General features: G+C 44.8%; 1 protein-coding gene across 3 annotated transcripts in view; it reads left to right on the top strand.

Moving 5' to 3' along the window:
- Nucleotides 1-15,722, top strand: part of LOC107998104 (neurogenic locus Notch protein) — a 196,827-nt gene that overhangs the window by 119,068 nt on the left and 62,037 nt on the right. For all 3 annotated transcript variants that reach the window (XM_028666933.2, XM_017057142.3, XM_017057143.3), the window contains 2 exons: nucleotides 772-927; nucleotides 10,697-10,879. In XM_028666933.2, the coding sequence (XP_028522734.2) occupies nucleotides 772-927; nucleotides 10,697-10,879 (339 nt within the window). The remainder of the gene's footprint in view (nucleotides 1-771; nucleotides 928-10,696; nucleotides 10,880-15,722) is intronic.

The raw sequence follows: 15,722 nt of genomic DNA, 5'->3' as shown, positions 1-15,722 counted from the left end.
AGCTTACGATTAAAATAAAAATCTCTAAATAAGAAAAGCGATCGCGAAGAACTACCGCAAAAAAGTCGAAGCCCGTTTTGAGAATATTCTTTTTACAAAATCTTCTATCGGATCATCCATCACACGGAAATATTTTAATTCGAATAGTTGGAATTACCTTAACGTTCTTATTCCTTTGTATCTCCTTAATAGTATCTATCCATTAATCGAGGGATAAATTTTTCGAAACAGTTTCCACGAACGAATCTTCTTTGTATATCGCGAGATACCGGCGTGCAAGTTCAATTACATAGCTCAACGTATCCCGTTTAATATTTTTACGCGCATCACCCAGAGTTGCAATTCCAATCGAAATTCCACGAGTTTCCACGGCTGTTCGCGCGGACCAATTAGACCTAGGCTCCGTCGTTTAAGCTCTCTCCTCCCTCCCCCGGTATTTCCAGGTAATTTACCGAATACGAAACGTGGATCGACGTGGATCGTTGGGATTTGTCACTCTCCTTCCTCTTCCTCTCGCATACGAGAGTGTAACGTTTCTAGCCGAGTTACGCTAACCACTTACTACGTACCAGGTCTTAATGATGTCCATCTTTGGCAGTTGACTCCGTGTTTGGCGTTCGACGATCGACACTTTTGTCCTAGAAACGGTATAATATTATCCAGGTCCCCTTCAAAATGGCGGAATTCACCGTCGCCGTTACGTGTCTTGCATTCTTTCTTTCTTTCTCCTTCTCCAACAATAGGAAGATAAAATGGTTTCTTGTGTTTCAGGTTTACTGTGCCATCTCGACGACGCCTGCACCTCGAATCCCTGCCACGAGGGCGCGATCTGCGACACAAGCCCGGTCAATGGATCGTTCGCTTGCTCCTGCGCCACCGGTTACAAGGGGGTCGACTGCTCGGAGGACATCGACGAGTGCGAGCAGGGTGAGTAATCGCGTTTCGCTCTCTTCTCTCGTTTGAAAGGTATTAAGACCGGGATTACGGTTCGTACAGTTGCGAAAGTGATCTCGGTTCCTTTTTTCTTTTCCCCCTTTTTTCCCTCCTCCTTCACGATCCATTACTCGCCCGGCATAGTTATTAATGATTCTCTCGATTCGAAAACGACGATTTCGCTCGCGAACGAGAAAAATATCCGCAAGATCGTATCCTATATAGATTTTATCGAAGTGTACGAGTTGTGTTGTAAAACACTCGAGCAAATAAATGAAGCTGCGTTCGATGGGAGATATCGAGGATCAATTAGAGGTATCTTTGAATAATAATAATAATTTTTTATATGTCCTCGTGTAATGGTAGAAATTGATTTAAATTTGTCATAATTAAAAATTGTCTCGATATTTAATTAGCAAAGACGTAAATAGATGAAATTCCTTCTCTTTATATCATCGTAATTTCATCAGCCAACAATGTTCCCTCGTCCAAGTCTCGATCGAGATATTGATAAGATCAAGCCTCGATGACCGGTCGCGGGAGGTTAATAATACATCGGTTAACAATTTCTCTCTCTCTCTATCTATCTCTCCCTTTTCTTTCTTTTTAATCGTTTTCATCCAATCTCGCGTCATTGCTCGACCGGTACTTTGCACGACCCTGTTAACAACGCGTTGATCGCGTGGGCAGAGAATATATTTAATCGATTAAATACGGGGTGTTAAAGATAAAAGAGATAGAATTTTACACGAAGGAAATTAATTTAACCTCGAAATCTCCTGCTACATTATTTTTTTAAACAATTTTTAAGAATTTTCGAACGAATATTTTTCCTCGTTAAATTCCTCGCCACGGATATATGATTTTTCAGTCGAAAGGAACACCCATCTAAATATTCGTGACTCGTTAAAATCTTGGGGATCTCTGAATAAAAGTGGGGATTAAGAGGCGCGTTTCACGATGAAACGATCCGAAACGCACACAATGTCTCGTTAAGCTCGATACATCGCCGCCATTGTGCCTCCTTAGCCTCGAAATATAAATGATCGGTTTTGACGCCCGGCAGAAAAATTCGTCTCGACGAGTTCGTCGAGTCAACGACTCTATGTACACACGCGATGATCTTTTCTTCTTTTCCACTCCCCTTTTTACTTTTAGTTAAACGTTAATTCGCAAGAAAGTGATTTTCCCTCGAGTATTCGAGAATTTTTCGTACGAACGATCGGACGATATCGATCGACTCGACAAGAAAGATGGAGAGCGATAATTTTAGATTAATACTTTGAGAATACATTGCGCCAAGTCCCCCACGGTTCGATCAAATTGAAATCTTTCGGCGGACCGAAGGAGGAAATCGATCAATTTCGATCGATTAATTTCGGTTGCGCTTCGTCTCATTTATCCCGACTTCTTTTCTCCCCGTTATTACCGTTGTCGTCGATTGTGATTGATCCATCATGAGGAGTCCTCGATCTGAATACATTCGAACTAAGATCGTTCTTTCTCCCCTTCTATCTCGAACATTTCGAGACGCAATAATAATTTTCTTCCCGTAAAACTTGCCAAATCCTTTTAAAAATATTCGCATTGGGAAGAAAAGCGTGGAGAATTCGGTTCGAAGAATTACGAGAATTTTCAACGAGAGCCCATTGTCCGAGCAAAGAATATAGAATTGTATATAAATTTGTCGAAATTACACTCGCGTGTGTTTCAATAGTGGGTCAACGAAGATGAATGCCCTGAAAGGGAAGAGCATCCTCTTTTCAACCTTCCAGAAGCATCTCGGTTTCATTCGCGAGATCCGATTCTCTCAAAGCATTCCGCTCGAACACCTGTAGGGTGCGCTGCACCGTAATAAGTATCCGCTCGGTGGACTTCGATTTCTCCTCCTCTTCTTCTTATTTCCCTTCCCTATACACACGTACACACTCGTGTACATATATATATTTATATATACGAAGGCGAACTCGTGTCATTCTTAGGGACCACTCTCCCCCTTCCTTCCTTCCTGGAGGAACGAGTTCTCCTCTCGTCTTCGAGCGGAGTGGAGCGGAGTCTCAGCGTGGCAGCAACGATTATTAATAATTCCCCCGGCATAATTGATGGTCCGGCGAGAATTTATGCTTCCAAGTACACGTTACACGCGTTGATACCGATCGATCGACAATTGTCTCTAAAGCAATCCTCCTCCGATCGGCCCTCCTTTCAACCCTTTCATCGACGCCCAACGACTTTCCTCCTCCTCCTCCTCGTTCACGGAGCTAGAAAATGTATTATTCGCGACGCGCTTGGTTTTTTTTATATATATAAATCTTGTTACCATTCAAACTTTCATAGGGGATCGAATCCTCGAATCGAAATTGTGGCGGATTACAATTTTGACGGGCGAAATTAAGCATGAATTCGGGAAAAATGCGGACACACGCGTCGAACGAAGAGAAAAATGTAAGTGCTCGGGTCCGTGGCGCACATACGCGGAGAGAAATTGAAGAAAATCCGGGAAAATAGGAGTGGCGATGCGGTGAAAATGGGATAAAACGGGCGGGTAATTAACGAGCGGACAGGCAGTAGTCGCGGTTTAATTAATAGCTAGGAGAGGAATCGAGAAGCCAGCATGGGGCCCACACACCTCGACGATTTTCTCGTGGGTACGCGGGCATAAACCGCCTACCTTTCATGATGCGGTTTTATCTCGATGGTATTATCAGCTGGAATTCGATTTATGATACTGCGTCGACGTGGAACGCGCGCTGTCAATCCCATCTCGGCGTCACGTTGACACGGGAATAAGTAGAAAACGGCCGTGGCCGTGCTCGATCACCCGTAAACCATGAAAAATGGTAATGGTCATGGTAACGAGAGAGCCGTTCACCGTTAATCCAAAAGGAAATCGAGCCAACCCGTCCAAGGAAAAACCCCGCACTTTTTCCCCCTCCCTCCCTCTCTCTCTCGCGTAAATTACAATGGAAACAATTATTCCAGAGGAGAATTTTTACTATACACGGATATATATAAATACGTACGTATATAGAAGTTATAGCAAATGTATTTACTCACATTTAAATTGTACACGTACGGATCGTCCCAAGTAATTTTGCGCGTTAATTCCCTTTATGTGTCTAGTAAATTTGTCTTTCAATCGCAATCTCAAAATCGAACAAAGGAGGCGCTAGCGTCAGTTGAAATGGTCGCTCGAGCATCCCCATCCGCGATCAGTCACTTGCTCATTTGGAACAACGTCTATAAACAAAACGAGAAAGCCGAACCGCGAGAAAGAAGTGGGAAAAATGAAGAAGAAGAAGAAGCAGTTGGAAACGCATCTAAGTAAATCCCTTTCATTCTCGGTAATAAATACGCGCCGCCTGGCTTAGGTGAGCGTGCCGGTTAATACGTTTCGTTCCAGACAAAGACACTTCATTAATAATCAGAAACACTTCCTTTGTACCCTATGCGCGTACCATTCACCCCCTCTTCTTCTCAACTCCGGATGGACATCCGTATTTCTCTCGCACGCGAGACACGAAAGAAGAAGAAGAAAAAGAGAGAGATAGATTTTCATCGCATTAGTGCAAAGCCTTTCTTTCCTTCGTCTCTCTCTTTCTCTCTCTTCATCGCGTTAATCAACCACCCAGCTGATTTAATTGGATTTCGGGGGTTAACAATCGGCCTCGTTTGCCTTCGATGCCAAGGGACGTTTACACTTTATAGGCGTGCCGTCATTATGAAGGGCGGCGTAACGACCGCGGTCACGATTCATTTTCTGTATTTCATTAAACGCTGTTTCGGCTTCTCGAGCGTGGCCGCCGTAATTTAGCAAACATTCGCGCGTCCCGACCGAGCGATCAATCTGCGGGGTCTTTAGTTTCTTCTAGTAGCCTCCTTTTCTTCTTCTTCTTCTTCTTCTTTTTATTATATTATTTATTTATTTTTCCCTTTCCCCTGTTTTGAGTCGAGAATTCTCGAGTGCATCGACACCGCGGATGGACGGGATAGAGTGGAATAGTTCGGGGTGGAGGGGGAAAGCTGTGGAAAGCCGTGGTAGGGGAAAGCGGCGAATGGCCCTCTGCACCAGATTTCGACCGTTAAAGCTTTTTTTATAGCCGCATAATGAATTAAGGATGCCAGTTTTTCTGGACTGGTGGGTTCGAACCACCCATTCGAGAAACCCGTTTTCGTTTGGTGGACCAGTGCCGTGTGTTATGCTTCGAACGCGAGGATTGTAATTAGGAAGACATTACTCAAAGAGGACCTTTCCTCCTCCTCCTCTCCCTCTCTCCTTCCCTCAGAGGACCAGAACGATTCTTCCTACGCTTCTTCTTCTTCTTCTTCTTCTTCTTCTTCTTCACCTTGGTTCTTTCGAGGCTCGTTCGCTTCTCTCTCCCCGTTTTTCATCGTCTTTCATCGGTGATGGCCTCGTTCGTTGGGGGCGAGCCATTATTATACCGATGGTTCGGAAATGATCAGAAATGGAACCGGATGACCTGCTCTTTCCTCGTTGCTCGGCCGACAGTGATAAAGGATGATCGAACGGGTTATATCTTAATACACGTATATTAAGACGTTAAACACGGTGTTTAAATTTAATCGGGGATGAGCGTTCGATTATTGGAGCCAAGGATTTGTAATCAAGGCTTGGGTTTTTTCTCTTTTTTTTTTTTTTTTGACAATTGGATTAACCGAGTTTGTTAAACGAAATTATTCAAGCGAACGAAACTTTAATTCCGGCAATTTTCTCGAAAATACGAATACTTTATTATTAAAAGTTTCATATATCTCGGAGCCTACCATTATCGAACTCTCTCTCTCCCCTCCCTCTTTCATTTAAAGTTTTTAACACCGAAATACTCGTGTTCTCCTCCTCTTCGTTCCCCCTTCCACCCAAATTAAATCCGCCGGAACGTCCTCCACCCCTTTCCTTCTCCCAAGATCCTCCACTCCGATAAAAGCGACAGCTCTCGTTGCTCCCTGACACGAAATCCCCTGGGATCGGTTTATTGACGGCCGATGGGCACAATTATCGGTCGATCACGTCAAACACGTTAGGAATCGCTCCCGATTCCACCCTCTTCTCTCGCAGGCAAATCACTTCTTTGTTGCTTCACCTCGATATTTCGAAAGCTCCATTTCCTTTTTTACTTTTGGGAATAACAATTTGAGGAGAAAAATTGATCTCTCAGCAAAATTGTTAAAGGAAGAACATAATTGTTTCCCTGTCATTCCTATCATTTCGAAAAGTATATTTTTTAATATTATCCCTCTAAAAGTAAGCCAAAGTGGTATATTTTTAAAGGATACAAGATAATTTGTCGCGTATAAATTTGATAAAAATCAGGTTTGCAGCGAGTTTCCTCTCGCGTCCTCACCATCCATCTTCAACTCGTTTCTCCCCCAAAAACCATCACTCGTTACTTGGAAACCTCAATTACACCGGGCGGCAAAACACCGAAAACGATCCCAATCCCTATTTCGTTTAATTGCAATTTTATTCGCGACAAGTCGCGCATCAGTGGAAGAAATTTGGTGAAGTTTTTCGTCGCTCCAACTCCCACAAAGGGAAAAGCACCGTCGCCAATTCCGACGAACCCGGCCAATTTATTCTCCCCGCGAGATAAGCTCGTTTCGAGGGGCCCCGATTCTTTCTTGCGATTCGCGCTGGGAGGGGTGACCCCCGGCGTGAGTCAGGGCGCCCAAACGCGTCCTTCGTTCGCTTTTATCCAACCGTCGACTTTCCTCCGTCTCCCTTATAAATATTTACGCCGTGTCGCCGAATACGTCGTCCCGTTCGCGACGAGGGACCACCGCAAATCGGGGTCGTTCTCCGTCCCCGGTGTTGAATTACACGGCCATCTTTGCGGCCCCTCGTACTCGAAGGTGACACCGGCCGAGACGTCATAATTCGTGACAGCGCCGGCCACTCGGTGAAAGTAACCTCTCGATCTCGCCATTTTTATCTCTCCTTCTCCGTCGCTTCCCTCCTTGTTCGCTTATCCGTTGTTCGCTGAATTAATAATATATATATCGGGATGGGTCTTAATCTGTCGTCGAGGCGAAACACCGGTGGGTCGCCGCGAGGTTGTTTTCGATGATGGAGTCGTTTCGTTTCGAGGGGAGTGGGTTGGGAAACGTCGCTTTGCGACGCAACAGTTGCCTCGGTTTTTTTACGAACGCGTATCCTCGATGTAAGTTGCACTCGATATTAAGAATCTTCTTTCCTAACGTTTAATGTAATCAAGTAGATGAATCTAACGAAGTGAAAAGATAAGAAGCGGTATGAATTAATTGGGGAAAAATATTTTCAATTACAATTACTGCGGTACAATCTTTAAAAACGGATTTCCCCGAATCTCGACACGATGCACGAAATAACGACGGTCCTACCGAAAAGTGGGCCCGCGGATCGAGTTCCTCCCCTTAGTGGGCCCGTAACGGGCTTCGTGTGAGTTCCGCAAGCCGTTGATTGCGTGCCAGTGCAAACAACGTGGTAACCCGTAACGAAATCCCTCTTCCTTCGTGCTCAAGCTCTTTCTCTCTCTCTCTCTTCCCCCCGTTTCGTTTCGAGGGCCACGTTTCCTCGCCTTCTCCTTCGTTTCGTGGCGAAGTCGATTTGGCCGGATCTCCAAAGAGGAACCGGGGCTACCTGCCTCTGCTAAACAAAGACCCATTGTTACACCGAAATTTGGCAACGTTGCCCTGACAATGGTAAACCGATACCGAGAGGGGGGGCACCAGGGAGTTCGTATACCTGCCTCGATCGACACCTATATACCTGCACATATGTGTATATATATATATGTATATATAGCTTGAAAATCCGGAATAAAGTGGAAATCCAAGTGGATGAGATTTGTGTGTCCCCCTCTTCAGATGGATCCGTCTTGGAGTTGAATTAGTTATTTTTAGAACACTTTTATTCTTCATCCCGATCCCCTCGAGACAAATCTACATCGACTGGAAACAAAGATAATTCTCAGGTATTCGGAGATTTCTTCAAAAACGTCTTCGATTTCACGTCTTCTTCTTCTTCTTCTTCTTCTTCGAAAAAAGAAAACGAAATATCGTTCCCGGGGGGGTTCTTTTTCTCGAAATTTCTCGTCTAGTTGAATCGACGACAAGCGAATAAGTGAATGGGAGAGAAAGGGAGAAATTTTTTCTTCGAATAGGATATCGAAAACGATGTTCCGTCGTGGATAATAAAAATTGAGAATTTCAGAAAGGAGCAATTGTTACGCGGGATCGTGCGCGGGAATTTTCGATAAAGCTTCGATAAAGTTCATCGAAATTGGCGCGATAAAGAGAAAGGCGAGGTCGATCTCCTCCCATTCTTCGTTGTCGCGGTGAGAGCAGGAGACGTCGGTAATGAGATTGAACCGGAAGTTAGGAGGCTTTAAATCCGTCCGCTCTCTCAGCAGCGGTGGCACCGGTGCACCAACCAATCTAATTAAACGTTAAATTTCGTTATTTTAAGTTTAATAACAACCATAATGACCACCAGCTCGAACCTCTGCTCTGTTATTATCTAGATTGCATATTTTCTGGTAGATTAAGCTCCTCTCTCGGACAAGAGAAGAAACCGCTGCTGCCTAACACAGTGAATCTTCTCTCTCTCTCTCTCTCTCTCTTCGTGCTGTTTCGCGATTAATCGATTACCCGTGATATTATATTCGAGGACACGAGCAACATTTCCCCGATACGTGTGCATTTATAGAACTCGGTGTATGGCGTATAGAAATTTCTGTATTAAACGATTCGTCTCGAAGGAATCGTTAAATGGAGGAGAATGTTCCGTCGTCCTTTTCAATAATCTTCGCCTCCGTCTCTCGTTTTATTAAAAGCGGCAATAAAGGATTGTTTTAATAATGCTCGCGGTTTTATAGAGAGAAGATCCGTTGATGTTCAGATCGGATAACAACGCCATTTTTGTGTCTTACTCGATAATTATTTCGTATTTATTGACACTTTGTAGATCGGCAGACTTTGAATCTTGAACGAAGAGCGAAAGAATAATAAATTCTTTTTAATTTAGAAAATTAATTTCCTTCGAGTTAATGATATATTCGCGAGATGTAAAGTTGGTGCGGAAACGGCAAAAATAGCGCTACTTTTATATCAAAACGTTAAAACAAAGGATCGATCGTTATTTTCGAATAAATTTCGAGCTGAATATCGTCACCTCGCATTTTTCTTTTATCGTGACAATTACACAATATTATTTCATCAAAATTGCAAACGTTCTTAGCTTTTCTTTTACGATTTTTATCGATCGTCACGAATAATTCGTTAATCTTACACTCTTAATCAATTCACCCACTCGTAAAATAACCCGACGCGAGCACCCATCCATCCATCCATCTCTCGCTTCCTTCCATCATCATCCGTGGCGTCGTCCTTGAAGAGATGACTCGTCCGATTCGTCATCTGCTCGATCGCGAACACGGCCGAGCAATGCGTTTCTTGCCGCCCTCCCCCCTCGCTAACACGCGTGCACCCCTCGCTTTTTCTCCCCTCCTTTTCTCGTGATGAAACGTGGCGCGCGGCCAACGCCAATTACGGATCCGGCCGGAAAAACCGTGGCGGCGGATTACACGAAGCTGGCATGCGGCCGTGTCGTGGCTTCTGTCGCAATTTCGTATGAACGTGGCCGCTCTCCGCTGCTGCTTCTCGAAAAAGTTTTCGCAAATATCGTAAGCGTTCACCTTGGGAACGAGGAGGTGTAGCGAGGGGCACGCTTTCTTTCAAGATCGGCATTGTATGCTAAAGGAACGACGTGTAACGCGCAGGCATTCCTGTAACGGGGAATGGAATTTCTCGAGAGAGTTGGTTAGATAATGGCTGGTTGGAAAATCTGGCTCCTGTGAAAGACTCCAGCAGAGTTTTATTTTTAATTAGAGAGGATGAGAAAGAGAGAGGAGGAGATCGTAAAGTGGTATAAAATAACGAAGCGGAAAACGTAGATGACAGATTTAGCAATTTGTTGTTATTGGATATTCTGAGCGGAGTGTAACTCTCTCTTAATTTGCAGTGGTGTAGAAATCATCGGGATATATTATCTGTTCCTTTACTTTTTTATACAAGTAGAGAAACGTAAAAACGGAAAATCGATAGCTTTTTGACAGTTCATACCGTTCATACGTACATTTCCTAAACTCATTCCGTAAAAAAAGAAAGGAAAGAAAAGTAAAGTTCAATTTTAATTTCGAATTAAAATTACAGCGGTGGAGCGAATTAAAACGGTGACCGAATTAATTCTTCTTAATTCTTAATTTCTTAAGGCTTAATGAAACGCTCATTTCTCGAATGGCGAAATCATCTGACAGCGGGGCGATTATCTTATTGCAATTAGCGCGAACCGCGTAACTCCGAGAAAACGAAACGGATCGTCGAGCGGGAAGAATTCCTCCTCCGTTGAGGGGAGGAGATGGAATCCGCGCGCGCGGCAGCTTCCTTCTTATGGCGCTCGTAGCTTTTTCTTCCCTTCCTCTACCTCTTTCCCTAATGGCAGCTCCTCGAAAAACCGCGTCGACCTGGCCAATTAAGGCCGCCCCAGCCTGCATTTGTCGCGCATCCCACGGGGGGACGCGCGCACCTGCGCGCTCCGCTCTTTTCCGCTCTTTCCTATTAATTATTTATGCGCCGAACACTCACCGTTTCTCCTTTAATTATCGACCCTTTACGCAAACCCATTTGCCTCAGATGCGATACTTTCTTACTCCGTTTCTTCTCGACGATCGTTTGCGAAAAAAAAATGTTTTCTTCTCCGTTCCAGGATCCCCTTGCGAGCACGACGGTATTTGCGTGAACACGCCCGGCTCGTTCGCTTGCAACTGCACGCAGGGATTCACGGGGCCGAGATGCGAAACGAACGTGAACGAGTGCGAATCCCATCCCTGTCAGAACGATGGCTCCTGTCTCGACGACCCTGGAACCTTCCGCTGCGTCTGCATGCCTGGTAAGTGAACTCTTTTTTCCCCTCTCGAGAGTAACACTCGAAGAGTTAAATATGTTACTTCGTACTTTTGGAATGGTTTCAACGAAACGTGTGCGTCGAAGACAGGAAAATTTGTATTATATTAATATGGAATACGATCGCGTCGAGAATTTTTCGTTTGCATTTCGGTATAGGTGTCGAGATGCACGGTCGTTTTAGATCTCGTTGCATTTTCAATCTTCGAATTTATTATTAAATTCGCACTTCTTGCACGACAGGATAAATGTTAGAACGAATTGCTTGATAAGGAATTCAAAGTACGTATAAATAAAAAAGAGAGATCTGTTAAAATTTTCTACGATAAAAAGGATCGTGAATCGAGTTTAAATTCGTTACGATTATTAACTCGTCATCCTCCATTATACGAATTGCTCTTCCGATCGATGAAAGCGGTTCCTACGCTACCGACGATCACCAAAGAAAATATCGAGTTTCTCGCGCATCGCGGCGTTTTCGTGGAAAAGCGTCGGGCGCGAAACCGGCCACGAGCGGAAATCAAGATTTCGCCGAGTTGATAGCAGCCGAGAAACGTAATCTCTCTCTCTTTCTCTCAGTCCAGCGACGACGTCGCCTGTAAATTCTTCCGAGATGACAGGGCCACGGTTTCGCGTTTATCTGATCCGCGGCAAGGCCGGTAACTCGTTTACTCTTTTAACACGGACGGTGGTAACGCGCCTCGGCCACGCGTAAGTCAACCTTAATTGTTTGACGCGGAGCCGTGGAAACCGTCTTCCTCCTCCTCGGTTGGCGGGAGAACGGGCCCTTAAGGGCCTCTCTAGCATAGGAGAGGCCAATCGAGATCCCTCGGCTCGATAATCGGGGTATAATCGAATAATGAGCGGCGCACGCTCGATATCGGCGGGAATCGGGCAAACGCCTTCGAGCGGTCGAGCGGAGATTGGCTCGAGGATGAGGGGTGGTTATGGCTAATCGATGAACGTTGTGCCAAAGGAAACGGAGGATCGAGCGAAAGAGAAGTCCGTGTATCATCTCTCCTTCGCGACGTTAATTGGATCTTTGGATTCGAGTTATCGCTTACGCGACGATTGCGTGTCAATTCTTTGACTACCTTTGACCTTTTTCTTTTTTTCCATTCTGTGGAAAGAAGCTTTTCGGGAATGAAGCAGGAGTCGTATTTCGAATTAGTTTCGAGATCAAAGCTTTTTGATTCCTTCTAATAATAACAAATAAATACACATCTGTGATTAACGAGGCTACTTAAGAAAATTTATGAAAAATTATCCGAACCCTCAATTTTTTCTACAAAATTTCTCGAGATAGAAGAATAGAAGGGGAACCTCTCCTGACGACAATAATTTAATCCGGCTCGCGTCCCTCTTTTCGTGCCCGGTTCCCGAAACCGGTTGGGCCCTGTCCATCTACCCCCGAGGGATTCGTTTGACGGCGATCAACGTGGGTCGGGGGTTTCGGTAATAACGTCGCCAGATTAAATTCAACGGCGACGAATTAATCGACGAGAGGGTTTCGATACGCAAATGAATTTTTTTTTTCTTAAACAGCAATTCCCCCTTCCCCGCGCGTATATCAATTGACCCGTAACTTTTTCTTCTCGCTTTCCAATTCGATATACATATTCGTCTCTTTAAAATTGGAAATCCATCCGAGCCAAGTCCATGTTTCTTACTTTTAACGATCAAATCGTCGAGATGGCTAGGCCAATTATACGATTGAAAAATTGATCGATAAGGTTCGTTACGATTGAAACGAAAGAATCTTCCGCTTGGTTCTCTTCCCCAAAGAGAGAAAATTAAAAATTTCCTTCCCGTTGGTCTCTCTCCGCCCTGCACGGTCTCCAAAGAACCACCTTCCACCGCGTAAATATGATATTTGCATAATGTATTCCGCGACGTGGACATAATAAGCACGTCGGTACAAAGCAGCCGCGACAATGAGGGTTGCCGCGCGATATTCATCCAGAGCGAAGCGTCAAGAGACAGGGCAGGCCCCTCTCTCCCTCTCCAGAGCGACGAACAATCGAGGGAGGGGGGTGGAGGGCGAGGAGGAGGCCGAAAAGTGAGAGAGCAAAAAATGAGGGACAGGCCGAAAGGGCCGAGTGGTGGTAGGAGGGGGAGGGGAGCAACGAGTAAAATATGATAGCGGGATTCGCGAAATATGAGACCGAAACGAGGGGATCCTTTGGCCCCGGGGCCCCTGCACGGGCACAAAGGCTTATCTTGTCCTGGACTGGACCTGGCCGCCGCCATTTTGGTACTCCACCTCCGCCTTTCACCACCACTACCTCTTCTTCTTCTTCTTCTTCTTCTCCTGTTTCTTCCTCTTCTTCCTTCTCCTTCTTCTTCTTCTTCTTCTTCTTCTGGTTGTTGCAGCAGAGGTTGGTGCCTCTCTTCGAAACGCCTCGCCTCTTTTTCGCCCTGTTGTTCCGTTGTTGGCTCGGTCGGCCCGTTTGCCGCGCTTTCCTTTCTTGTCGGGGGACCTGGTGTCCCGTAAAAGGATCCGCTAAATAGCGCTAAGAGGTTCGAGGAAAGAGGATACCCCGGCATTCAGGATCCCCTCGCAGACGACGGGCTGCAATACGTGCCACTTGCGGATTTCTCCATCGCCCTTTTGTAATTGCTCTCGACTACGTTCGCGCACCGAATCGAGGGGAGGGAAAGGAGAGGTAACGAGATCGGTTCACGGTTTTTGCCACGCCGAATAAACGCTCGAATCCTCCTCGATCCGCTCGATCAAGCTCGCCCGCTCCTCCGATCCCGTTGCGAGAGAAGAGTCGTTGCGGAACGTGCGGATGTGTGTTCGAGCCTTTACCCACGAATCGTGCTATTCCTGTTTCAATCAGACGATTGGTTTTTCCTTTCTTTTTTTTTTTTTTCAGTTTGCAGGAAAGCGTAGGAAATTTAATTCGAAAATTCAGGAAGGATTTTCGAGAAATCCCGTTTTCGGATTCGGTAAGAAAGTTACGAGGTTGTTTTTGTTTCGGTAAACGAACGATCTTAAACAATTTTCGATCCGACAAGTAAATCCTGTAATCAAGTGCGATAAAAAATAGGAGGAGAGGGAGATAAATCGTGAATGTAATTTGCGGAAGCAGGTTGCACAAATGTTGGGTTGCAACGAAAGGGGTGTGGTAGCAGTCCGGCTGTCATTGACGGACGATGCCAATTACGGGTTTAAAGGCTACTGCGCACATTTTCTACCAAAGTGATCCGATAAACTCTCTTCCTCGCCAATACCTGGATACGTGGAGTCGGCGTGTTTCGTTGTGTTGCAACATTGAAAAATGAAGATTAATAAATTGGCAACCGCGGCTCGTCGTAGATCGCATCGGTCGTTGAACATTCGCGGTGAGAAAAATTGGAGCTGGCGTTGCCTCCAATTCGATTGCATCGATGAGAAATCGTGCAACATTGTTGGACGATAATGCAGACGTTTATAAACACGTTACGATATAAGAGCATCGTTTCTTAAATCTTGCCAGCGACGATTCTTCTTCCTCCTCGTGCTCTCGGTCGATTAATTTTAATTACGAAGGATAATTTGTAGCAGATCGATATTCGATAAAATTTCGATCAAAGAATCAGAGAAAGGTAACTATTAAATAACGATTATACGAATTAAATAATTGGAGGGGGGGAAGGGATAATCATTTTTCATTTCTTGAAATATAAAAATTACGACGAGAGAGATTAATTTGAAAGGAGAGGAGTTTCTTCTTACATTATCAAAACGTGGAGATACACTTTCACCAAGGAGCGTTACGTTTTTGAGTATATCGTTTCGTTAAATTATACAGCGGCTACCTGACCACGATGATGATATAAAGGTGGCATCGTGCGAAAGGCGCCGTAGATAATCCCGACGAGCGGGCCGACAAAAGGCGAGACAATGTTATCTGCGACGCCATCTTCTCAGGTACAAAGTCCAGGTGTTCACACGGAACAGGAATTCGCGAGTCACTTGTGCGCCCTTCCTCAACTGTCGCTCGAAACAACGCCTGATGTATCAAATTTCGGGTTGAAATTTTCAGGAAATTTCATCCCCTTCTCGCACACATCGAGATATCTATGCAAATATCGAGATATCGGCACACGGAGGATTGTTTATTAAAATAATTTAACTTTTAATCGAGCCTCTCGAGAAGATCTTTACTCAACGATGATGCAGAATTTTTTCGATACAAAAGATCTTTATTTTTTCTTTTCCTTTTTTTTTTTATCTGCACGATAACAGTGGTCGGTCAACGGAATGTTTCTCCTCGGAAGATATCTCAATATTCCTCGACGCACGGTGGATGCAATAACAGCGCATACCATGGCCCTCCTTATAACTCGATATGAAACGAAGGAAGGAGAGGAGGATAGAGGATAAACGATTTGAGGGGTTCTATCGTAACACGCGCTCTATGATACATTGGTGAAGATGTAGATTGCTCCTAGCATGATCCAGCAGCCTTGCATTGTCCACGGTGGACAATGGCTGCCGCGTTCTGTTATCTCGCAGCCCTTGTTCGACCCGCGCTTTCAGTGCGTTCGCTTCTGCCTAGATATTGTGCGTGGTAAATCTCGAATGGAAGAATCGGCATAGTTACCGCACAATTGCGCCGATTGCGGACAGCCAACTCGGCGCGCCTCTTTATTTTGTTATTTCAATTTCATTTCTCTCTCTCTCTCTCTCTTTCTCTCTCTGCAAATCTAAGAGCATTTCATCTCGCAAAAAAAAGAAGAAATTTTTATTTTTGTTTGTTGCTTCTCGTTGGAGAAAAGCGATCGCGTTTGAAAGAAGTTGGATATTTTTTTTCAGTATACTTTTTTTCAGAGTATAATCA

This window comes from Apis cerana, linkage group LG3 (genome assembly GCF_029169275.1).
Source record: "Apis cerana isolate GH-2021 linkage group LG3, AcerK_1.0, whole genome shotgun sequence".
NCBI lineage: Eukaryota > Metazoa > Arthropoda > Insecta > Hymenoptera > Apidae > Apis > Apis cerana.
This window is presented reverse-complemented; position numbering and strand designations above follow the sequence as displayed.